Source organism: Musca domestica, unplaced genomic scaffold, assembly GCF_030504385.1.
Source record: "Musca domestica strain aabys unplaced genomic scaffold, Musca_domestica.polishedcontigs.V.1.1 17, whole genome shotgun sequence".
Taxonomy (NCBI): Eukaryota; Metazoa; Arthropoda; class Insecta; order Diptera; family Muscidae; genus Musca; species Musca domestica.
The window spans coordinates 6,340,233-6,365,774 of record NW_026712230.1 but is presented as its reverse complement, the minus strand read 5'-3'; the positions used below and the strand labels follow the sequence as shown (position 1 = coordinate 6,365,774).

Genomic DNA, 25,542 nt, shown 5'->3' with positions numbered 1-25,542 from the left:
ATTTTAGGAAAATTATTCCAATTTCGTGTTTGATGTCCATAATGGGTACTACCACCCATAACGGAAAATTGTATATGTAGGTCCACGTTTTCATATAGTAAACATATAATGGCACCTCCTTCCATTATTCACCGGAATTGTTTCAAATTTCGTATTTAAGATTCGTAATGGATACTACAATGAATACGTCTTAGTCCTTACATAACGTTTTTCCTTTGAGCGGAATTTTTTGGACATTTTTCAAGTTCCTTCAAAATAGTGAAGGGTAATAAAAGTTCGACCCGGCCACGAGCTGCATTTTTACTTATTTTTGATAATTTTTCTCAAAATACTGACTTAATTTGGCTTTTTAATTCAAATATCGCAAACCCTCATAAATGTTTGTTTTTGAAAAGGTCTACACTTAAGTTGTACCTAAATATGAGGTCGATCCCATCGAAATCAGTTCTTGGCAAAAAAGCGATAACCAAGATATTTTAATGTTATTTTGGTTATCACCTTTTTCTTTTCCATGGGAAGTACAATATTTTTATACTCTCAAACCTATGGTACAGAATGTAAACAGGGTGAGATGAAAAAACTACAACCAACTTCATACTGCTGTCATTTCTAAGCCACTCGTTCCAGTGACAGCTCATTACATTGTAATAGTGTGATTTCTTTATATTTGGCTGCAAAACCACAAGTTATCTTTGTGTCTCGTACAATCGCTCGTTACCGTAATACTGGTAGCGTAGCCCGACGTCAAGGATGTGGATGGAAGAAAACATCAGCAACATCAGCAGAAAGTAAAGAGCGACTTGATCAAAACCCACGTCGCAGTGGCCGAAAAATGGGTCGTGAGCTGAACATACCGCAATATTCAATTCGGCAAATATTGAAAAATGAGGTCGGGGTAAGGCCATTGAAATTTCAAAAAGTACAAAAACTTACACCTCAACAGAAGGAAAATAGACTCAAAAGAGCTAAAGAGTTGCTTCGCTTGGCCGAAAGTGGCGTACTGCCAAATTTGGTTTTCCCCGATGAGAAAACATTCGTTGTCCAGCAGTTTATAAACAAACAAAATGATCGTGATTACTTGCCAGCTGGTCAGCTGAAAACGTGCACCTTCGGTTGGACACCAGAACTCAAGCGCCGGCCATATAACAACCGCATTTTGGCCGCAGACCTTGGATATTCCAAAAGGACACCAAAGCACTCAGAACGCGCCACCCAAGAATGGTTACAAAATGAGGTTCGTCGCTTTATTTCCAGAGCAAAATGACCACCAATATCTCCGTATGCCAATTCGTTGGACTATTGTGTCTGGAGTATTTTGGAAAGCAAGGTTGGCACTAAAAAATACCAAAGTGCCGATCACCGCAAGCAAGCGCTTCGCCGGGAATGGACAAAAAAAACCGCAGAGCAACATTCGGGCGTCTGACGGTTTCATTGGCCTTTTGAAGCCATAATTCCTGCCAGAGGTGACCAATTCGAACAAATCTAAACTTATTCTAAAATTTGATGCTATTTCCGACATTTTTACAATAAAATTTAAGAAAAAATGTAAAAATTGTGGCGTTTGATACAGAAAGAAATTCGTTCGTCTCTCTGTCTCTTGGTTTGTTACTTTTACTAAACTTAGATCGAGTTCGGAGATGGGCAATACCAATCCACACCTTCTTCTTTCTTCGCCACAAAAGTTCAAAATATTGTTAGATAAGATTTAGGTTAGGTGCAAAAGTGGACAATATAGGCTCACTCATCATTCTAAATTTTAAATAACAATAACCCTCGTAGAATGTGAATTTAGGGTCCTATTTTCGAATTAAGCACCTGATGGTCCGCTCGGTCCGTGGTAATTTTTATATCAAATTTAGGTTAGGAGCAATCATGGAAAATATTGACTCATTTCTTCATTTACCTCAGCCAAAAATTAAAAAAAAATGAATAACAATATATCAAGGAAAATATTAAATCAGTTTCCGATTTTTTAAAACTTCGCATTAAATAGAGTCGGACCTCACATAAATGTAACAAATAATTATCACATCATAAAATGCCATATTATTCCCCAGTTCTTCCCAAACTTCAGCAATTCCAATAATTGTTCTAACAATATGTGTGAAGTTGGGTATGTAGGTCCCAACTGCTGGTACATCCCTTAAAAAGGGTAAGGATAAAAAAGTTACTAAATGGTGAGGAAACACAAACTATAACTATTGTGATACATATCTTCCGGCTCAAGAAATAAAGGACGCAGAAAAATGTATGGATTTGAAAACTGAATATTCTAAATATTAATATTAAATATTCAAAATGAGGCTAAAATCGAATTCACAATGTATTAAACAAAAATCCCTTTACTGTTCCAAAGGATCTTTTGTACAAAACGTTAACATACCATATTCATTAGTTATCAATCTAACCATTCAGCTTAATTTTCATTAAACATTCGATAAATATATTTACTTAAATAAACTCCCATTTATTTAAAACTAGCTGGCCCGGTCCGCGTTGCCGGCCCCTACTTTTAGTCTTTAATTCATATTTTTTTAAGCATTATAGAATTATGAAAGCGGCACAATTTTTATTATAAGTAAAATAACTCCCTAGTAATTTCTAAATAGAAATAAACATTCATGGGAAAAATTATAATAGATAATAATCTACCGTCGGTTTTAGATATTTTGAATAGCCTGATCTTATTTTTCAGCCTAAGGCTATAATTGAGTGTTAAAAACCTGTATGATATAGAACTTCTATAATAGCCCCATGTGAAAACTCAGCTAAATTTTTGGTATTGAATTTCCAATGTTAAGAATACCGTGCTGCGTGGTATTTAGTTTTGTCCACCTCATAATTGAGGGCGGAATGATTTCAAAATAGTCAAAGATAATTGCTTTTTTACACCCATTACCGTGAAATATTAATTAATTTATTTTTGTCATTTAAATTGTGAGTTGGAGAACCCATAAAGTCCATATTTTTCATCATAGTATAATTCAATAACGAACAAAAAAATTAATATTCGTGATTTTTTCATGTTTCTGCCACAATTTGATATTTCGGAGTTTATGGCATGTAGATGTTAATCCCACATCTACGTTCCCAACCAATATTCTCTTGGGAGTTTCAAATTCAATAGTATATCAAATGTTCTTTTCTGACCAAACATTGGTTAGGAAAGCGGATTTGTGGGTACACTAATGTGAGAACTATACTCGAATAAATGCCTATGTGGACAATTATCTGAGGGACGATTCTCTACCCCAGAGTTGCCTAAATACAATTTTTTAGCCAAATCAATTGATGAATGTGGTCAAGACCAAGATGGACTCTACTCCGAAAATTGAAAATATTATGAGAAGAGGTTTTTTACACCCTTAGAAACAAAGATGCCAAATAAAGGCCTAAAGATGAAAAAAATGTCGAAGACCCCGAACATGGCTTAAATTAAATGATGGTTATACCAAAACATGATCATATTTTGCGAGGATGGTTTCTTATCAAATTAAAATGAGTGTGAGAAAAATGTGGTTAAAATGTAAACAATACTTGAAATAGGGTTGTACCCTTATCCGGGGGTCATATATCATGACCTGCAAAAGCGATTTAAGACATCTTGAAAGTTTAGGAAGAATTTCTTTCTTTTTTCCTAAATGTCCAATTCGCTCTACCATTTTGCACCCTTTATATTCGGTAGTTCACTGACTGCAGTTCCAATGAATTGCATTTTGAGGCGGATTATTGCCATATGAAAGATGTAGGTCCACGTAGGTCACTCATTTTATTTTAAATATTATTCATTCAGATTTCAAGGCAATAAAAAATGTTCACTTCAATATAGTATGTCAAATTGAAAAAAATCACACCAAAAAGAAATTTTTTATTAATAATTTTATTGGATACCATTCCAAAATTGTATGAATTGTTAAGCCGTTCTTTAGTTATACCTTATGTAATTTTTCCCCGATTTGAGAATTTTTGCAATGAGATCTCTTTTTTCAAGATTTTTAGAAATTTTGACTTAAATTTGGTGTGACCGCGTTAAATTATTTTGATAACATCTATTTCGTTTCGCCACCACATAATTTGGTACTACACTTCAATGTAACCCGGCTTCTATTTCAGTTCTCAAGAAATCGAGTCAAAATAAATTGGTATTAATATTCGAATCAAAAAGAAAAAAAAAAATATTATAAAAAACACTACAAATGTACATTCGAAAAAAGTAAGTCAAAATAGAAAAAAAAAACATACAAAATAAAACATTACGATTGTACATTTCAGAAGTCAAAATGAAAATGTTAATATATCACATTTTTACGCGATTTTTTTGAATATTATCCTTTTCGGAAAAGAGACAATTCAGAATTTGTATGAATCGTTAAAATCAGATCAGCGGTTCTTGAGTTATAAGCGTAGTAACTAACACAACTTACATTTATATATATAGACAAAAGACTTAAGAAACAAACATGTGGTCGTTTCATTGTGAACACGTACAATGCCGAAAATATACCATTTATGTTTGACACATCTTATCTAGAGGCGCAACATGATTTATATAACAAAACTTTTCACCGATTTTTACATACATGCATACATACCTACACAACGCTCCATGTCCCCTGTTTTTTTGCATTGTCTCATTTATGTTTGATAAGATGAGCACAAAACGGCGATTTAGCTCAGCACATCCACATTCAATAAAATAAAAATAAAACAAAACAAAAGCTAACAACAAAATAAAGCCATGCAAAACGTAACATATTTATAAAAAAAAATAACTAACGAAGATGCTGCAGAATTCGGACAAAGCGACTGAATCCAAAGAAGTCAGCAACCAAAAAAAACACAATGCTATCTTTGGGACAATCTTGTCACGATATTGTGCACATTACATTGAAATCATTGCATTGAATTCCACGCCACACTCTGCTATGCCAGGCTGTCGTAAAACAAAATCAGCCGGTAGGTAAGCAGGCTGGAAGGCATTCAAGCCGGCACCGACTGTGCCATCAACCACCGCAAAAACTGCAGATGCCGTCGCCACCACCACCGCCGCCTTGGTCCGCCAAGATAATGCCAGCCAGTTGTGCTGCTGCTGCTGGTGCAACTTTGACATTTTGACCTCACTCTATCAAAGAAAATTACTTGACTCTAGACATCTAAAATACATCATTTTCGTCTTTGTTTTCCAAAGTTTTCTTCACTTTTTGGGTTTTGTTCTGTGCAGCACTTTCTGTGTCACTGATTACAAAGTAAAGATTGCGGACGGGTTTGGGGTTAATTTCAAAACTATTTTTAGTTGATTTTGAGGTAAATAAAAACGTGTATTTAATAAAAAAATATAAATAAGTTGTACGAAAAAGTGGAATGTATTAAAGTTATCATTACTAGATTACTAAAATTAAGAATAAATTTCCGAACGAAACAGAAGAAGTATTGAAGTTAAACGTATGTTGACGGTTTGAATGTTAACGTCGTAAAGTAAACTAAATAGAAAGAGAAGTTCCCTCTCTTCCATTTTATTTTTTAATTTTCGGATTAAAATTCCTCAGAATTCTTGTACTTAAGATATGAAAGATATTTGGCAAAGCTAGCATAATATTGCAAAGATTTTTCTGAAAAAAAAAAAAAAAAAAAAAAAACAGTTCAAAACCAGTAAAGAAAGCCTTAAAGTTGGGCGAGGCGACTTTATGATACCCTACGCCACTTTGCATATTTAGTAGAGCTTCACATAACAAATAAAATCTTAATAGGGAATTTATGAGAATTAAATCATACCAATTATGATTATAGTAATAATTAAAAGTCCAAAGGAACTAATATATGGGAGGAGGAAGTACCAAATTCCATATCATTTGGACTAATATTACACGTTTGGTGCACAACAAAAGGAAAATCGGACAAAGATATATATGGGAGCTATATCCAAATATTAACCGAACTCGATAAAATTTATCAAGGGTATTTCTGAGTTATATTTAATATATTTCCCCAAATATCGTTGTTACAGAGTGCATATTACGGCTGCGGAGGACAAAAATTACAAATCGGATGAACAATATATATGGGAGCTACATCTATATCTGAACCGATTTCGAACAAATTTGGCATATTTCTTTTCAGGTCCAATCTGGTTGTACGTGCAAGATTCCATATTATTTGGACTGATATTACAAGTTTGGTGCACAATATAAGGCAAATTATACGATAATATATATGGGAGCTATACCTAAATTTTGACCAATTATCTCTAATTTCAATCAGGTTCGTCCTTGGGTCAAACAAATTATTTGTTCAAAATTTAATCTGAATCGGGCAATAAATGCGACCTGTACTTTGTTTACAAAAATACATGGACAGACGGACGGACATGCATAAATCGACTCAAAATGTGATTCTATGCAGATCATCAAAAGGAACCAGGGTCTATCTCGTTTCCTTTTACCTGTTACATACAAATGCACAAAGACATAATACCCTGACCACATGGTGGTGTAGGGTATAAAAATGGTTAAAAAGTCCTTTTAAATGGGTTCGTATCACGGTAAAATATTTTACAAAAGCATTTTTCGTAAAATTCTACTATTTCATATTCTACTCGTGTGAAAAGACTAGATTTTTGGAAATTCGTACTAAAAAGGTTCGAAAAGTATTTAATATTAAGTGTTCGATCTATATTAAACTAGCTGGCCCGGTCCGCGTTGCCGGCCCGTAGTTTTTGTCTATTATGCATATTTGTCAAAGCATAATTATTCACAGATATGACTGATATAAGAGTTCACATACTGGTCGATTAAAAGTGTTTTAAAATACCTGTACCCATATTTAAGCCGTGGAAGTGCTATACAAATATATTAAAAAGTATATATCAATTTTATCCGCAGGTCAAGAGATCAAATGAATTTTTATTTATTTATTTTTTTTTTTTTTTTTTTGTAATTTTAATCGTTGCAAAATTTTCCAGTCAAATGAGCAGTAATTTGAAATTTACTGTATTTTGTACACCTCAAAATTGAGGGCTGAATGATTTCAGAATAGCCAATATTAATTACTTTTTGAAACCCGTTAACACCTTAGATTGTGCATTAGAGTCCTCATAAGTCCCCCTAGTATTTTACTGATTGTACTCCCAAATAATTTTGCATTTTGAGCTCTCATTGCACGGATTATTGTCACATGAAAGAAGTAGGTCCTCGCTTTGAAATGAACCCCATTAGGCTTTTTCGGTCATTTTTGTTTGTTTAAATGTTTTCGCATCTTCCAGCTGAACTACGATGTAGGCCCTGGAGTTGAAAGGTAGATGTCATTTAACATCCTATATCGCACTTATTTCATTTTTGGTGAAAAATTGTATATAGTGAAAAATTATTCTTTATTTTGTTCACAAAAAATCCACTGAATTCAATATGATAATACAAATTAAAAAAAAAAATTGACAAAAAAAAAGAAAAACAAATTGAAAAAATCTTCAACTTGTTCGCTGATTTTTTACAGCAAATGTTTAAAGGTCCTTACAAAGTTTGTCAATAGAATGTACTATTATTTTAAAATTTGATTCCATTGAAAATTATTTTCGATTTTTCCCGATTTGAGAGTTTTTGCAATGAGATCTCTTTTTTGTGATTTTTTAGCGATTTTGGAAAAGATTTATATTTTAACTTTGGTGTGACCGCATTAAATCATTTCGATATCATATATTCCGTTTCTCCACCCACTTCAATGTAACCTGCCATCAATTTCAATTCTTAAGGAATCAAGTGAATTAAATAAATTGGTATTAATATTCGAATTCAAAAATAATGTATAAAAAACACTACAAATATACATTAGAAAAAAGTAAGTCCAAATGGAAAAAATCATGCAAAATAAAACATTACTATTGTACATTTCAAAAGTCAAAATGAAAATGTTAATATATCACATTTTTACCCGATTTTTTTTTTATATTATCCTTTTCGGACAGGAGACAATTCCGAATCTGTATGAATCGTTAAAATCAGTCCAGCGGTTCTTAAGTTATAAGCGTAGTAACTAACACAACTTCCTTTTATATATATAGATGATACTAAATTTGAAACTGTTCAGTCCGGGTGAGCTAGAATCTTGGGGTCCCGAATATTTCTAGATTCCAAAATTAAAGTTAGATTTGGAAATGCGTACGAAAATTTCTAAATTATACTAAATTTGGTACAATTGGCTAATTGGTGAACAGATAGTGCTTAAAATCTGAAATCTGATATTAAGTTATAGTGGAAAAATTGTTCGTACTATTGGTAGTGGGTGAATGGATTGAGACAAAATTCTGATATTTGATATTAGATTATTGATTGTATCTGTGGTTGGCATTTGCCGGTGCTTTAGTACTAAATAGAGCTAAATTTGGTATTGGGTGAAGGGAGAGACCTGAAATTCTGAAATTTGATATGGATGTCACTGTAGGTGTCTGTAGTTGAGAGAAGGGGTTGGTTTGTGACATGCGTACTATAATTGTGCTAAATGGTATTAAATTTGGTAATAGGGGAAATTACAGATTTTAAATGCAGAATTTTGATATTTAGGTCATTGTTGTTATCTGAGGTTGAGATATGGAAATTGTTTTGAAAATGCGTACTTTAAATGTACTAAAAGAACTAAATGGTACTACATTTGGTATTGGCTGAATGAATAAAGGTGAAGTCCTGAAATTTGATATGGATGTTACTGTTGCTGTCCGTAGTTGATAGAAGGCTCTGGTTTTGGATATGTGTACTTAAAATCTAGTACTAAATGGTACTTAAATTGCTAATGTTGGAAATTAAAGAGCTGCAATCACGAAATTTGATATTAAGGTCACTGCTGGCATCTGAGGTTGATATGGTGTAAAATGTAAAAATTATCCTATTATTCTTTTCGAAATGAGGGAAACTTGAATAATATATAGAACCTTAAAAGTCTGAAAATTTATTGCGATGGATGAAGTTTTAATAAAAAAAAATTTGTCAAACTTAACAAAATGTATATTTTGAGTGCTGAAAGACGTACACAAACTGTTGGAATGAATCTAAAATTTGTAAAGTGGACTTTTCGCTGAAGAAGTTGTGGGCATTAACTAGTTCTTATAGGGTAAGACACTAACACGATTAGTGAAACTATGGCATGAAGTATCAATGGACTTAGAAGGAAACCCCGAATACATTGAACCACTACGGGGTGAAAAAAATCATGCTTATATTACCATATTTGGTGGACATTTTTCCAAGTTAAACGAACTTAACTTGTGTCTGAAAGTTTCAAACAAATCTGAAATTTTTCCGATTCAAGATAAAATTCGAGTGTCCATTGTAAAAGAATAACTTTGACCCCTTTCCGGGGAATTGATGAAAAAGCTCGAAAAGTCGAATTGGATATTGACAGAAGCTGGTAAAGAACCTATTGATTTATAGAAAGATGCATCACTGAAAACCCTGAGAAATATCCTGTTTGGGAGCAAGTCGATTTAAGCGGCTATTTTTGGACCATTTTAAAATTTTTATAGCAGGTAGTTATTTTTACCATGATTATGGCTTATTTATTTTTCCGTGGAGGAAAACCCGGTTATTCGACCCTAAAGTTCAATACAAAATCCGGCTCTACAAAACAGATATGTACGAAATAGTTTCTTTTTTGGAATAGGGATTATGTCAATGGAATGGATGGAATGGAAAGGGGATTATGTTCAATAAAATTGGTCACAATTCCCAGAAAGTAGAGGATACAATCTCTATAATAATAGAGATTATGTCCAAAACTAATGCGGCCGTAAATCCAATTATGGGGTAGGTGTTGTTAACATGATTACGGCAAAATAATTTTTTTTTTTTGGGGGGTGGGGGGTCGTGGTAAATACTCGTCTATTCGATCCCAATTTTCAGATACGAAATCCGGGTTTTATCCGGTGTACAAAATGAATAACTTTTGAAAGCTATGGAAATACCTAATCAATGATGGGATTGTTTAAACAGATTCCAGAGTAATAAAAGAAAATTGGTATTTTTGTACTGGAACTTTTTGAAAGCCCCCAAAAAATCGAAAATGTACCCATTATGGGGTACACACTACATTATAGCCTACACTCTTGCTTTTCCAAAATTGTGCCAAATTTACTGATACATGTGATTAACATTTCAGGTCAATCCGAGCATAGTCCCTAAACTCAACATAAGCCCCTGTTTGTTGAAGCTATCAAATTCCTCCTCCCCTTTGTTACCCTATTTCTATGTGAGCCCGATTTCTATGTTTAATACAAAATACTGAAATAAATTGGACGTATCGAACTTACTGTGCGTATTTAATGTAACTAATATTTAAATTCATGCTAAATCTATAGTTACAAAAAAAAACAATTGTATTAAATTGTATATTTTTTGTATTACAAACATTAAATATGTAACGTTTGTATTACACCTCGTCCTTATTGTTGAATTAAAACAAATCTTTGCACAGTTTATAGTTTGGCCCCAATACACACCCTCTTGAAATTGGATGTAATCGGTTCAGATTTGGATATAACTTCGTGTGTTTCTTAGGCAGACTTTTTTTAATATTCTGTATATGACAAAATAAACAAGTAAAAAGCAGTAATTTTTAAAATAAAAAAAATCCGTTGAAAAATACTGTTAAAATCATAACAAGTAAAAAAACATTAAGTTCGGCCGGGCCGAACTTTTAATACCCTCCACATTAGGTTAATGGAAACATTATAACCAATTATGACCCACAAAAGCAATTTTTAGACATATTCGTGGGAAAATGTGGCAAAAATCCTCAAAATACCGAATATCGAGAGGTACCCCTATATAGGGCTATACAAAAACGTGGACCTATACATACAATATTTCGCCAACGGAGCTAGAACCAACTAATTCCCATTTTTAGACAAATCCATGAAAAAATGCACATTACAAATAATGTGGCCGTATCGTGATTTCAACAGACAGACAGACGGACATCGTTAAATCGACTTAGAATTTTATGCTGATTATGAATATATATACATTATGGAGTCTACGACGAATACTTAGACATGTTATAAACGGAATGACAAAGTTAATATACCCTCCTTTCCAAGGTGGAGGGTATAAAAATACCGATTATGGGGAGTTACCGTTATATTGGGCAAGTTTTGTCATAGGCCATTGCTGGAAACAATTCCGGTGAACAATGTCGTAAAATAACCCAAATAACGAATATAAGAAGGTAGCGTTATGTGGCTATACAAAGACGTGGATTTGTATAAGCAATTTTCTCTTATATATCTTAATGAATACTAAGAACTTCAATTTCCAAATTTGAATCATTTCCGCAAAAGGTGTAACACAAATCATCAAAATGCCGAATATTTGAAGGTACAGTTAAATGGGGACTTTAGGAAAACTCAGGCCTATATTGACATTTCTATGTAAGGATGTTCCTTACACCAGGGAAACAAATACTGCCAATTTACCGCAAAATCGGGTTAAAAGTGTGAGAAAAATACCCAAAAACCTTAAATCTGTCGGTACAAGTACAATTTTTTCAACCTACTACATTTCGTTTGGAAGCTAGAGAGATTCCCACGGGCGGCAAGCAGACAGACCAAGTGTGAAGCAAGCGTGCTAGGCTTGGCTAATCAGGTTCATATGTTCAAGTTTCGACTCCAATATAGCTCCCATACATATGTTGCATCGATTTTTTTTATTTAGAACCAAAACGTAAAATCAGCGTAAAATTCCATTTGATTTTGTTATGTTCTTCCGTACGTTCGCTGTAATTTCGCTAGAATCCAAACGACTTGCTCCAGGAAGCTAGGGTTTTTTACAGAACAATCTTTTGTTTTCAGGCAAGTAGTTTAATGTTTTTCACCACAGTTTTTGCAAACAAGAATCTTATCATAAGTATAGATTTATATGGGATATATTTGATAAAATTGCCATTTTGAACAGATATATCTTTAACGTTCAAGTGCCAAGTCTTAAGGAAATGTTTTTTTTTTTCTCTAAATGTGAAGGCAGCTTGATTTACACAAACATTCAGATTTTCAGTTCTTACCGATCGTCCAATTGTGTTGTCACATTCTTTTAAATCTTTGATACTTTACATATAGGTTAAGTGCCAAAAGCTAAGCGTTGATTAATCAGTCTATTTGTCATAACTGTCCTTTTTTATATATCCCACATTATATCTCTTGGTTGCGCCATGTAACATATGGCAAACTCATTGGCATGTTAATTCAACAGTCTTCCTTAAAAATATCTAAGAAAATATTCTCACCAAAGTTAATTAAGGTTTCCTAAGAACATTACAGGACGAATAAGTTGTCCTTTACATATATATTTATCATATGGGCATAGGTATTTATGCCCTGTACTTATAGGCAAACCGCTCATAAAAAATCCTCAATTCCTCTTTTGTCTTAGACAAAGTGTGTCTCTTAATTACAAGTTATCTTTTATTATTATTTATTTAAAAGCTGCCGTTGCGAGACTTGTTCGCCGCTAAAGTGACAAAATACCAAGTTAACCAAATTTAACACTTGGACCATTTGTCGTCTCCAAAGAGGGTACCCACATGTGAACACACCGTAGACATGTGGCCAATATGCGAGAGATGTGGCCTATTGGCCAACTTTTATCAGTGACAAAATACCAATTTTTAGCCAACACCGATTTTTTTTTTTTGAAATGCAAACGGCTAGAGAAACAGCCAACCGTCAAATGTTACGAATTGAACAAACATTGTCGGAACGAACACCAAACAATATTTGAAGTGCATAGATTTTGACACCTCCAACGGAATTGTACATTTATTTAATTGTAATACAGTTATAAAAAAACAGACACACACACACAATCTCACACCAACAAACACACACTCGCGCAACGGCAGCTACAAAATCGTGTTACTAATTGAGCAATTTCTCAATTAAAACTAAATAATTTATTTACATTTTTACATAAATTAATTGTTAATTTTACAATCAAATGTGAATTTTATATTTCGCCCCAAAGGCATGCCATGCCGTGTTCGCTTTAGCGCCGAGAAGAGAATGTGTTATAAAATTGCAAAATTTATTTTAAGGTGAAAGAATGTTGAATTGTTTAAAAAATAGATAAAAATAAATCATTCCAAGTTTGGAAAATATCAAATGTGCAATATGAAAAAAGATGGGATGCTGCGACTTGTGGTAACCCCTATTCAACCAAGAACAATTTTGTTAGTAGCAATTTCAGAAAGCCTCGTCCTAATAGCTGCTTAGGAGTTTTAGGCCAGATCGAAATTAGACATTCAGATCATATTGAGGATTTTTGATAAAGGTTTTTTTTTTTTTGATACGGAAACGTAGGTCGATATAGCCCAGTTTTAGTACCATCATCTTAATTCCAACAAGCAAGTGGACATACCTGAAAAGGCTCATACCAGTTCTCATATGCTCATATGTAATCAGAAGCAAGTAATTTTATTTGTATACCCCAAAACACTATGTGTTGGGGGTATTATAAATTTACTTGAGCCCAATATTATAATATACCTTGAAATATTGGTCCAAGACATATGAAACTATATATGGATATTCTTATCTCCCCGAGCTGATTCGTTCTAGCTATGTATGTCCGTCCGTCTATCCATGTTTATTTGTAATCACGCTTTGGGTCTCATTTATGGTCCGATCCTCACGAAATTTCGAATGGAGGCAGGATCGCAATATTGTCGCAAGAATATTGTTTTTGAAAATGATCGCAATATAGACAGGGGTTGTAATGGACCAAAAACAGAAAAATGCTAATTTTGTAGTTGCTCTACAGGCCACAATAATAACCAAAACTCCGAAAAACTGCTCAAAAAGTGAAACTCCCTCGAATTCGAGCGAGTGCGCTCCTGGAAGAAAAATTTTGAGCAAACTCATTTTTTCAATGTCATTCGAATACTGTGTGCATATTTTCATCGTTTTTGAGTGGAACAAAATCTGTTAAAAATCGAGCAGATCCAATCTGACCGAGCAAAGAGCTGTGCTTGTATGTGTGTGTATATTTTTGCAACTACCAGTTGCAAACTTAACAAAATACAACCAAATCAAACACGAGCATCGCTATGCATTCTGCTGTTTTTTCCTAGATTTTGTACACGATCAACCTGAACCCCTCCCTCTCTTTAAAGTTCAGTACTGGGTACTGGGTGAAAAATACCATAACTTTTTGTAACAAATACAAAAATTTCCATTATAACGCGAATATTTTTAATTCCAGCGAAATCACAAATTCAACAATAGGTCACATCTGACCGTCACATTGATGCTGATATCCAAGATATCGCATATATAGAAAAAAAGATATACAATCTCATATATCAAAGAAGGAGATGTGAATTAGACCGCTTTAAACACATAAATGGCTGGACGAATTTTAACAATTCTTTCCAATTCAAAATGACCTTTTGGCAGAGAAGAAAAAAATCTAGAAAAAAACTTGTCTACATTGACTAATGTACTAGAAATTTTTTATTAGGTTAGAGTCTAGGACAATGTTGAATCCTAGCATTTTGGATGGTGGTCGGATAATATTTAGCTGGTGAAATAAATCACAACGGAATTTAAAAAAAAAAACCAAAATTTCCGAAATTACAAATATATGAAAGGTGTACCTCTGACCTATACATTGATGTTGATCTCGTTGACGAATAGAGCCAACTATAGATACAGATACAGGAAATCGTATAGAGTGATATACAGGGTGAGATAAAAAAACTGCAACCAACTTCAGATTGCTGTCTTTTCTAAGCCACTCGTCCGACAGCCTGCTAAAATTATTTCAGTGACAGCTCGTTATATTGTTTACAAGCGTCCGAAATCATATTGTTGAGATATTTCTAGAAAAAAAGTTATTCCTGATGGAATTCAAGCATGATTTCTTTATATTTGGCTGGAAAACCACAAGTGGCTATCTTTAGAGCACCCCAGCATTTAAATGTGAATAAATCTCTTGTGTCTCGTACCATCGCTCGATACCGTGATACTGGTAGTAGTAGTCCGACGTCAAGGAAGTGGACGGAAGAAAACAGCAACATCAGCAGAAATAGTTCGAAAAGTGAAGAAGCGACTTGATCGAAACCCGCGTCGGAGTGGCCGAAAAATGGCTCGTGAGCTGAACATATCGTAATATTCCATTCGGCAAATATTGAAAAATGAGCTCGGGATAAAACCATTAAAATTACAAAAAAGTGCAAGAACTTACACCGCAACTGATAGAAAATAGACTCAACAGAGCTAAAAAGTTGATTCGCTTGACCGAAAGTTGTGAACTGCCGAATTTGGTTTTTCCGATGAGAAAACATTCGTTGTCCAGCAGTTTGTAAACAAACAAAATGATCGTGTTTACTTGCCAAAGAGGTCAGCTGAATATGTGCACCTTCGGTTGGCGATCTGACCTCATGCGTCGTCCAAGGTGATGGTGTGGGCCGCCATAACAGCCGATGGTCGCTCTCCGCTCCTATTAATCGACCGTGGTTTCAGAATAAAAGCGAAAATATTCTGGAGGGTGTATTAAAGCCTTGGGCACGCAAATATTTTGGCCGCAGACCTTTGACATTCCAACAGGACTCAGCACCATCGCACTCAGCACGCGCCGCCCAAGAATGATTACAAAATGAGGTTCCCCGCTTCATTTAAAGCGCACAATGGTAACCAACAAATCCGTTGGACTATTGTACCTGGAGTATTTTGGAAAGCAAGGTTGGCACTAAAAAATACCAAAGTGTCGATCACCTCAAGCAAGCGCTTTGCCAGGAATGGGCCAAAGAACCGCAAAGCAACATTCAGGCAGTGTGTGACGGTTTTATTGGCCATTTTGAAGGCCATAATTCGTGCCAAAGGTGACCAATTCGACCAAATCTAAACTTATTCTAAAATTTGATGATATTTTCGAAATTTTTTTGCCCTTTAACACGGCATAGGGTGTAAATATATATGACCACGTACTTTCGATCAAAAGCCAAGATTCAGCAGAACTATGTGATATATGGTCGGCCTCGACTATTGCTTTTGCTTACTTGTTATACCCTACAACACTATGTGTTGGGGTATTATAAGTTTGATTGGGTCAAAAATTATGTAACACCTCGAAATATTGGTTTCCCACATAGGAAAGTATATATGGATCTTCCTATCTCGCCGAGCTGAGTCGATCTAGCTATGTATGTCCGTCCGTGCGTGTGTCCGTCTATCCATGTTAATTTGTAATCACTCTACAGGTCGCAATTATGGCCCGATCCTCACGAAATTGAAGATGTAGGTGGAGTTTGGGTCAGAATAGAACCCTATTGCTTTTGGAGATTATCGCAGAATATTTAGGGGTTGAAATGTCATAAAAGTATAAAATCTAAAAAAAACGGATAAAAAGATGTCAATCATAAAGTTAATATAGGTTTTGTAGTATTTTTTTTTTTATTTTTTCATATTGTTTATCGCATGCGATTATTTCAATTTGACTTAATATTAAAGTGTACATTTTGTAATATTTTTCACCTTACAACACAGGTTGGGGTCGCGAAAATTTTCACAAGGGTAGGTTAAGGCTCAGAAGGGATAGACCTATTGGTTTTAAAGATGTCCGCAATATACTTTTTTTTTTTGGGTTGAAATGGACCAACAACTAAAAATGTACCTGACTTTGCAGCCGTTATAAAGGTCACAAATAGAAACCAAAGGACACGAAATCTCGCATGAAGTTCAAGATTAGTAGAATGGACCACTACTTTTGTGTGAAAAATACCAGCATTACTTAAAGGCGATATCCGAAATACACAAAAGGCGAACTTCTGCCTTTTTTGTGCTGATTTCGTTGACGAATCCAGCAAATATCGTAGACAAGCAAATCATATAGATGAGTCTAAATTTAGAGATACAGAGGTGTCTCTTGCTTTTGGAGATGACCCCAAAATATTTAGGGGTTCAAATGTACCAAAAACAGAAAAAAATTTTCTGATCACACAATTGAAGCCAATTGACACGCCTGAGAAGAGAGTTAAAGACAGGGAAGGATTCTGGCTTTTTTGATGGAAAATGGACCACTACAACAACAGCATGACGGAGTGCTTAAATATTGGGCAAATGTCCCTGGCCAGATCAGTGCTCCGTGACATAATTTCAAATGAGAAATCTTCCAAAATCGATCTGAATATAAGGGGGCTTCTAACATATTGTAGTGTTGTAGGGTATCAGTCGGCCCCGCACAACTATAGCCTTTGCTTACTTGTATTATATTAATAAAGATATTTTGTAGAGTAAAACATTTGTAATCCGACTGCTTACTAAAGTCGGAATAATTTACATTTTTTTTCTCCTGGACATAAACTTTCAGGTCAAAACATTGGGACATAGAAGAAAAATATCATATAAAAGTCTAGAGTATGGATTAATGTCATGGAAAATTGTAATGTGTCAGGATTATGGAAATGTCACGCACAAGGAATTTATTTAAAAACCATGTCTAGGAATTAAAGTTGTGGAAAAGGTATTATAAATTAGTTCGCTCCCGATTTTCGTTACTCCTTGAATTATGGATCATTGATCCATTAATTAGTATACCCCATTTTACTACCCACTACAACCAAAATTATATGTCTGATCAAATTTAAATATCAAACAACCATAACACCCATAGAACACACACTAACCTCTCTCACTGCGGTAGGGTATCAAATGGCTTGGTCTTTTGTCGTAATGCAGAGCTAGTTTTCTTTAAGTTCAACTCATCACTTAACTATTAGGCGTGTTGGATTTTATTTATTTATTTGTTTGTTTAGTGTTGCCTTTTTTTCATTTATTTTTGCTTTTTGTAAACAAAATCAGTAATATTTAGTTTTGTGAAGATTGCATATGTGTGTGTGTGTGTGTGTGTGTGTGTGTGCTTTAGCATCTTCGTTTGCGTTTCTTTTTTTATAACTGCAATATTTTCTTTGCATTTTTGCTGTGATTTTTGCCTTAGTTGCCGTCGTTTTATATGTGGGGTGTTTTTGTTGTTCTTAGCTTTGTCTTTGCTTTTGTTATCGTCGTTGTCGTCGTCTTCGTCGTCAACGTATGAGCATTTCGTTTTGTATTGCTTTTGCACGTTTGTCTGTCGTTGTGGGCCTTGCTTGCTGGCCCGCCGTCTGGCTGCCCTGTGTGCCTTTGTGTGTAATTTTTTCATTGGAGAGCAACAACAGCAGTGCTTACCTGGCTTGGATTTGGTTGCATCTTTAAGCCGTATAAATAGCGCTGGTAGCCGGCATTAGAAATCATAAAAAATTCTCTCGTTCAATTAACAACTTCTAAAGATCTCTGCAAGAAATTTGCAAAATTCTTGAAAGGATATCTTTAAAAAAAAATAATAATAAATAAAATACCAGTAACTGGCAACAAATAATTTAACTACAACAACACGTGTATTGTTTAGTTTAATTTTCTATTACAACAAACAAATATTAAATACAACAACAAAATGAAAATTGTAAGTGTGTGTATGTTTGTGAAGAAATATGTATGTTTGTGAAGAAATGTGTGTACTTTAAAATGGACTTAAAAGTATCAAAGGAATCAATATTCCGCATAGTAAGGACATTTTTATATTCCAAAAGTGTGTGTTTATAAAAAAACATTTGTTTTGAAATTAAGGTTTTTATTTTTTTTTATACCTACAAAGCTATTGCACTCTACAAGGTAATTGAAAAAAGTGCAATGGGTAGCGAGGGGTGCATACAAATTATCCAATTCCAATGATGCAACAGTACTCAACAATTGGACTTAATCTTGAGTCTCACCATTAGAAAGAAACTCAAGACAATCAAGATGGTCCTACTTTTGTGCAGCACAAATTGCCTTGGAACTGTACAGAGTTTGGAAATTATACAAGCAATAATTCAATTATTTTATATTCTAATTTTTTGATGTTCGTCCACATAACACTGAATCCTAAGGCGATCTATAAGCACCTCCATCTGGTGATAAAATATTTCCGTGATCTTTCATATTTTTTTGCAATGACTTGAAATTAGTCATTAAATGATAGAAATTGATTAAAATTCTTTGGTTACATAATTCAGATAGGAGAGCGGGGGATCCCCAAATTCAAAATCTTCTGCTCTCGAACTGTATATTATAGCATAAATCACCCATCTTATCATCTCAAACGGTATGTTAGGTTTCTAAAATTTTACAACCAGTTCTCATTGATCTTCAATATGGGGTAGGCCAAGAGTAAAGAAAATTTATATTTTGCGGTTTTTTTAATAATACATTCAACTTACAGGGGCTATATATCGTTTGTGCAAAATGTGCCTCATCGAAATAACAGTTTAAGACCCTAAGTCTCTTTGGACGAAATACGTCTCAGTACATTTGAATCAGTACATAATCATAAGGCTAGTGCCAAAATAGAAGCCTATTGTTTTTGGAGGTAGTCACAAATTTGTTTGGGCAAGAAATGAGCTAAAAACTGATCAATGGAATTTCGCATGAGGCTAGAGTTTTACATGGGCTACCATTTTGGCTGGTTATCGGATAATAACTAGTGGTTGAAAAATACCAACATTTTCATTCAATCCATTTTTATAACTGAAATTCGCTTCCCGTCGAAATCCTATATATCTAAAATGGGGAACTTCTGGACTTTACATTGATGCTGGTTTCATTGACGTATATAGTAGTTTAGAATGAAATAGATCATTAACCAACATCAAATATATGAATTGTTCTTCTTTTCGAAAATACCTTTTTCAGATCTGAGGCTTGTTCGCATGGAGTGAAGGAACCTTTGAAATATTTTTTTTTTAAATAGTCTAATAATGTTCTGATAATATGTGGGAATGGTTTAATCTTATAAAAGGGTCTATATCAAAGGAAGCGTTTACTCTATCTACAGGGTTCTAGGGTATCACATAGTAGGCTCCGCCAACAAATTTCACTGCAAAAACTAGAATTAAATTTTAAAAATTTAAAAGCAATGTAAACTTCTTAGAATATCCTCCAAAATGTATGTTTAATATCAACTCATTTGAGTTTCTTTTTTATAACGAATTTAAGAATAAAAAGAAATTTGAATATTTTTTTTTTTTTGAAATGCTGTTAAATTTAAAAAAAAAAAACTTAATTTACAAAAATAAAAAAAATTAAATAGTTGATATCCCATTATTTCTTATTAAGTATGCCTTGACAACAATGTTTCTCAGAAAGCTCTCAATTAAAGAATAGATTTCTTGAATAAAATTATACATCTTGCAGAATTTCAAAAAATCTAAAGATTTTGAAACGAAATAAGATTGCCGAAATTAGAACTCTCGACTAAATATTTAAAATTGTCTTATCGAATGATTTAATAATAATCACTTTTCAAAAAAATCTACAAGAAAATATATTTTTTCCAAGGATTTCCTTGCATTTTGACATTTTACGACAAAATAATAATAAACCATTTTAATAGACTACCCAGTTGAAAGGTCTTTAAGTTAATGTTTTTGTTTTTTTTTTTTTTTTTTGTGATGCCTTTGCTGACGCCCAAACACCAAAGCGTTTATTAACGGTGGCGTGTTAAACTCTTCAAAAGACAACAGCAAAAGACATTAACTTAAGTCTGACAGTAAACCTTTAAAACTGAAAAGAAAACCCCCAACAACCAACCACAACAAATGATAAAACTTGCCACAGATCATGTGTGCCACAAAGATTATGGATTTTTTTTTATGGCCAGCCACATAATTGGCAATTATTTTTTATTTCTGTTAATTTTATTTTATTTTAAGCAGATCGAATGGCCTTTTTGTCAACAAAACCACAAACATAGCCTTAACAGATAATGGGTCATGAGAGATGACAACAGTTTGTATTGGATTCATTGCGAAAGAAATGAAATATTGTGTCATTACTTAAAATGAGCAGTGTAAGGCATTAATAAATATATTTCGGTAAGAAAAATATCGAACCAAGAATTTACTCATTTGAATATCTCAAAGTTTAGTCGAGAACGACCACATTAGAAAAATTGCAAAAATATGGTACCTTTCACTTTAAAATGAAGACTTCTACAAGGATTGGCAAAAAGTTTTAGCGTCCTTCATCCCAAAAAGGAGGGTAATAGCTGGTAATTGTAAAAATGTGAGCAATTGTCATTACTTGCTTGGTTAAACCTAGTTCCAAATAATAAAAGCAAAACTTCGTTCCAATTCTTATCTGAAAATCATTTTTCAAATGCAGGAATCCAAAATATAATGGCTAATCTCTGTTAACAACATCTAATAACAACTACAACTCTAACGTATTTATTTTTTATTCTGCCAGTTTCGGCGTAACGCAAAACATTTTTATTTTCCTAAAAGTAGTTTCATTAACTACCTTCCTCACTTCAATTCAAGGCACATAGGTAATTCATCATTCCATCAAGTAAACAATGCAAAGGTCGTTTCATGCCACGTAACACAGATCTACGCCACAGAAAACAAAGCAATCTCACTTCATAGTCAGCCAACTGAACAGCATCCTCCCATCTTAAACAAAAGCTGTATGTGTGTGTGTGTGTTTAGATTAATTTTTAAAATTAAAAAAAAAATGCACAATTATTTGAGGAGCAAACGGAAAAGCAAACACAACACAAACTCATTGTTAACAAGATAATTACAGAATCATTGCAGAAAGTTAAAAACTATTTGCAATTTGCATATAAAACAAACAAACAATTTTCCAGCCATCCGTGTAAACATCAATCTCAATTAAATTTAGATAATGATAATTACAAAACAAAAACCAAATAATATACAATTAAGAATGAACAATGCTAATCTTATTTTGTTCGTTTTTTTTTTTTATTTTCTCATTACAGGAACTTTCCGTTTTTCTCATTGCCTGCACAGCATCTTTGGTTTTGGCTAGGCCACAAGATCCCATTGCAATTGTTAGTCAAGAATCAAATATTGAGCCAGATGGCTCTTATAATTATGCGTAAGTATTGCTTGGAGTTATACTAACTAAAAATAAAAATTTAAAGCATACTTTCAGGCGTCACATGAAAACCATACAAAAGACTTAAGACACAAACCTTTGCTTATGCAAGCTTAAATGAAACTTAACGAAACCAATTGTAAAACAAAAGACTTAAGACACAAACCTGAATTAAGAAAAGTATTGTTCTGTCCAAGAACCCGCCAGAATCTAATAGTTTTGCATTTTTTTCTTTGGATGATAAAATAATTGATATACGTCACTTAGAAACAAAGCTAGATATATTGGTCAATATTCGAGGAATGTTTTTGGATTAGAAAAAATTATATTTTTGGCATCAAATTCTGGATTCAAAAAATCTGATAGACAATACATTAATCGCAACCAATGTAGTTAATAATAAATCTAGAGGTCAGAGTACAATATTCATATAATTACAATTATTTCTGAAAAAATAAGATTTAGCTCTAAATATAAAAAGAGGAAAGATGGCGACATATATAAATCAGGAAACAACGGTTAGAAACACCAAAGGGACTACTTTTATATATAAACTGACTTTTATGTTTTCTTCATGAAAAATGAACTATGGGTTAGACTATAGAACAAAATTTCAGTATCCAATTCCCGCTGGGAATTCTAAGGAGATTCGTAGTCATGCGCCTCACTTTTCACCGAAAATGTTTCTAATCTCATATCTGAAGTTTCTAATGAATACTACATCCTATAACAGAAAACTAATCAAACAGGTCTTCGTATAGCCATAAAACAATACCTCCATATAACAGAACCTCCCTTATTCGGTATTTTGATGATTTTAGCGACATTATTCCCTGGAATTGTATCAAATTCCATATTTGAAATTCCTAATTGATACCGCAGCCCATGACATAAAATTGTATATCCAGGTCCTCGTATAGCCCCTATATAAAGGTATATTCGGCATTTTGATGATTTAGCGGCATTCTTCGGTGGAATTGAATCAAATTTCCCAAACGGTGAAGTGTATTCATAGTTCGGCGGAACTTTTTCACGTGTTTAGAACTTGGAACTGAAAGAAAATTGTGTTAAAATACAAAACTGTGATTGTTAACAATAATATTTTCAGAAAATTCTCTCTTACAATAAAATCTATATAATTTTTGAACCAGAATTTATTTTCAATTTGTCCGATACGTTTGATATAATTGTAAAATATTTTATTTCACATGGAAGAAAATATTTCGGATCTTAGAGAATAAGATTTTTTTCCAAGCCAAAATTATGTACAGTTTTTTAAAAGATATTTTATAATTAAAAAATATTTATAAAATAACCGGAAGTTTATCCTATACGTACTCTGAGCAGAAATTCAGAAAGAACATACCGGATAGGTTTAGGAAACCATATATTTCAAAGGGGCCAAAAAACGGGAATAAGAAAAGTTGAAAAGAATCATAGCTTTTAATAAGAAGTACCAAATTGCCATTCGATTGTGAATGTATTTGTTGCTGAAAGTCACTTTCCAGTGCAATCATCCAGATACAGGAAAAGTACTTCTTGCCTTTAAATTTATTCAAATGTCATTGTCAAATAGATTATATATTTTTATACCCTACTTTACGCTGTAGTACAGAGTATTATGTCTTTGAGCATTAGGAAAGTTTTTTTTATGATCTGCATAGAATCCCATACCATGACCGTCTTTCCATGTGCTTTGGAGTTAAATTACAGGTAGCTTTTACTGCCCGCTTGAGACAAAACGTTATACAGCTCATTTGTTTGACCCAAGCACGAACCCCATTGAAATTGGTGGTACTTTTTTTTAAAGAACAATATATCTTTATTTCCATTTATAATACCGTCAACATGACATAACATTTTTATACCGATCATAACTATTCAACAATACAATTTTTAAAATTCCTTCTTTTTATTTTCTTCTCCACTTTTAGTTATGAAACGGCCAACGGCATAAAGGGTGAAGAAACTGGCACCCTGAAAAAGGCTACATCTCCCGACACCAGCGATGTCATTATTGCCAAGGGTTCAGTTTCCTATACCTCGCCCGAAGGCAATCTCATCACCTTGAATTATGCTGCCGATGATGAAAATGGTTTCCAACCACAAGGTGATCATTTGCCCACTCCCCCACCAATCCCACCAGCAATCCAAAAGGCTTTGGACTACTTGTTGAGCTTGCCTCCCTCGAAACGTCGTTAAGGCACCCATGGAATTTGAAGCGCAAACTAATGAAATTAATGAAACCCAATTTATCAACAACAACAGAAACTAGAGCCTTTACAAAAGAAAAAATTAAAAAAAAAACGAAATCAAAAAAAGCAAAGAAGATCTAAAAACAATATCTGTCTCTCGAACATCCAGAGAAAACTCTTTTAAACATAAGTCACTCTTTGCAATTCCATTGCACAAAAGGGAAAGCAACACTCTACAACTCTATAGCTTACTATATCTATACAACACAAACATATATACATATTTCTCTTTCTTTTCTAAGATCATAAAAGTGAGTTCATTACAAACCAAAAAAAAAAAATATTAAAAATAAAATAAAATTAACTACACAACACTGACTGAATGAGCCATATAAAAAAAACCAAAATAAAATCAATGATTCTCACTTGCTCTCTTTTAAATAAAACAAACAACACCTTTTCATTTACTCTCACACCTAAACTTGTCACATTTAATTCTCTTTTGTGATATTCTCTCCACTAAGTCACCATGTTTCTAACCAAGCACTTGTTTATGCACAAAAGGCTCTCTTCGCCCCCATCTCTCTCTCCCTCTCTAAACTTCTTTCTCTGCTCTACAAAAAAAACAACATCAACATATTTTAATTTACAAAACGATGTCCTTGTCTTGTAATTAGTCGCCGGAACTTTGCCATTTCGGATACATGTGATATCACTGCTGCTGATTGTTTGATGGACAATGAGAAAGATTTTTTATTAATAATTATTATTATTTTTAAACAATCATGAAACGAGAAACATAAAAGAGAAACCACGAAATTATTTAACATTTTTATGCAGTCATAAACACACAATTCCATAACAGCAATGTATGTAAATGTACGTATGTAAATATTTACGAATACGAGAAACTTTTTGTAATGTTTTTTTTTATTATTTTTTAATCAATATTTTGTTTGTTTGTTAAATGTTTATAATTGTATAAATAAGTTGTAAGTATGCAAATAAAGAATAAATGATTCTTTACAAAAACTAATTTTAAGCTTTTTGATTTGTTGGGTTCGATTTGGAGTTCTAGAAAGTCAAGTTACTTTTGTTGGAACGAAGTCCTGTTGAATAAGGTCTAACAGGAGGCGTATTCAGGTCAAAGTATTATTTTGCCGTCAAAGGTTTTTCCGCCTGGAGTCCTTAAGAAACGAAAAAAAAAATACAAAAAAAAATACTGAAATCTAACATTTTTATTTTTATTAAAATTGAAATATTTTATGTTTAATTTAATAATTCTGAAACATCAAATACGAATACTAAGCATCGAATTTATTTTCCGCTAGTGTTTGAAATCTGAAATTTGGTATTGGGACGCTGTTCATGTGTAGCCTGGACATGTGAAGGTGGATT

General features: G+C 33.4%; 1 protein-coding gene across 1 annotated transcript; it reads left to right on the top strand.

Moving 5' to 3' along the window:
* The first annotated feature begins 18,258 nt into the window (after positions 1-18,258).
* On the top strand, positions 18,259-25,180 carry LOC101894041 (endocuticle structural glycoprotein ABD-4). The gene is made up of 3 exons (XM_005184449.4): positions 18,259-18,470; positions 21,831-21,949; positions 23,884-25,180. The coding sequence occupies exons 1-3, from the start codon at positions 18,462-18,464 to the stop codon at positions 24,149-24,151; spliced, it is 396 nt and encodes a 131-aa protein (XP_005184506.2). The 5' UTR covers positions 18,259-18,461; the 3' UTR covers positions 24,152-25,180.
* The last annotated feature ends 362 nt before the right edge of the window (positions 25,181-25,542 follow it).

What these genes read in the sequence shown, in the direction of transcription:
- LOC101894041 (XM_005184449.4), top strand. An exon ending in GATGGCTCTTATAATTATGC is followed by an intron (nt 21,950 to 23,883) that starts GTAAGTATTGCT and finishes CTCCACTTTTAG; the next exon opens with TTATGAAACGGCCAACGGCA.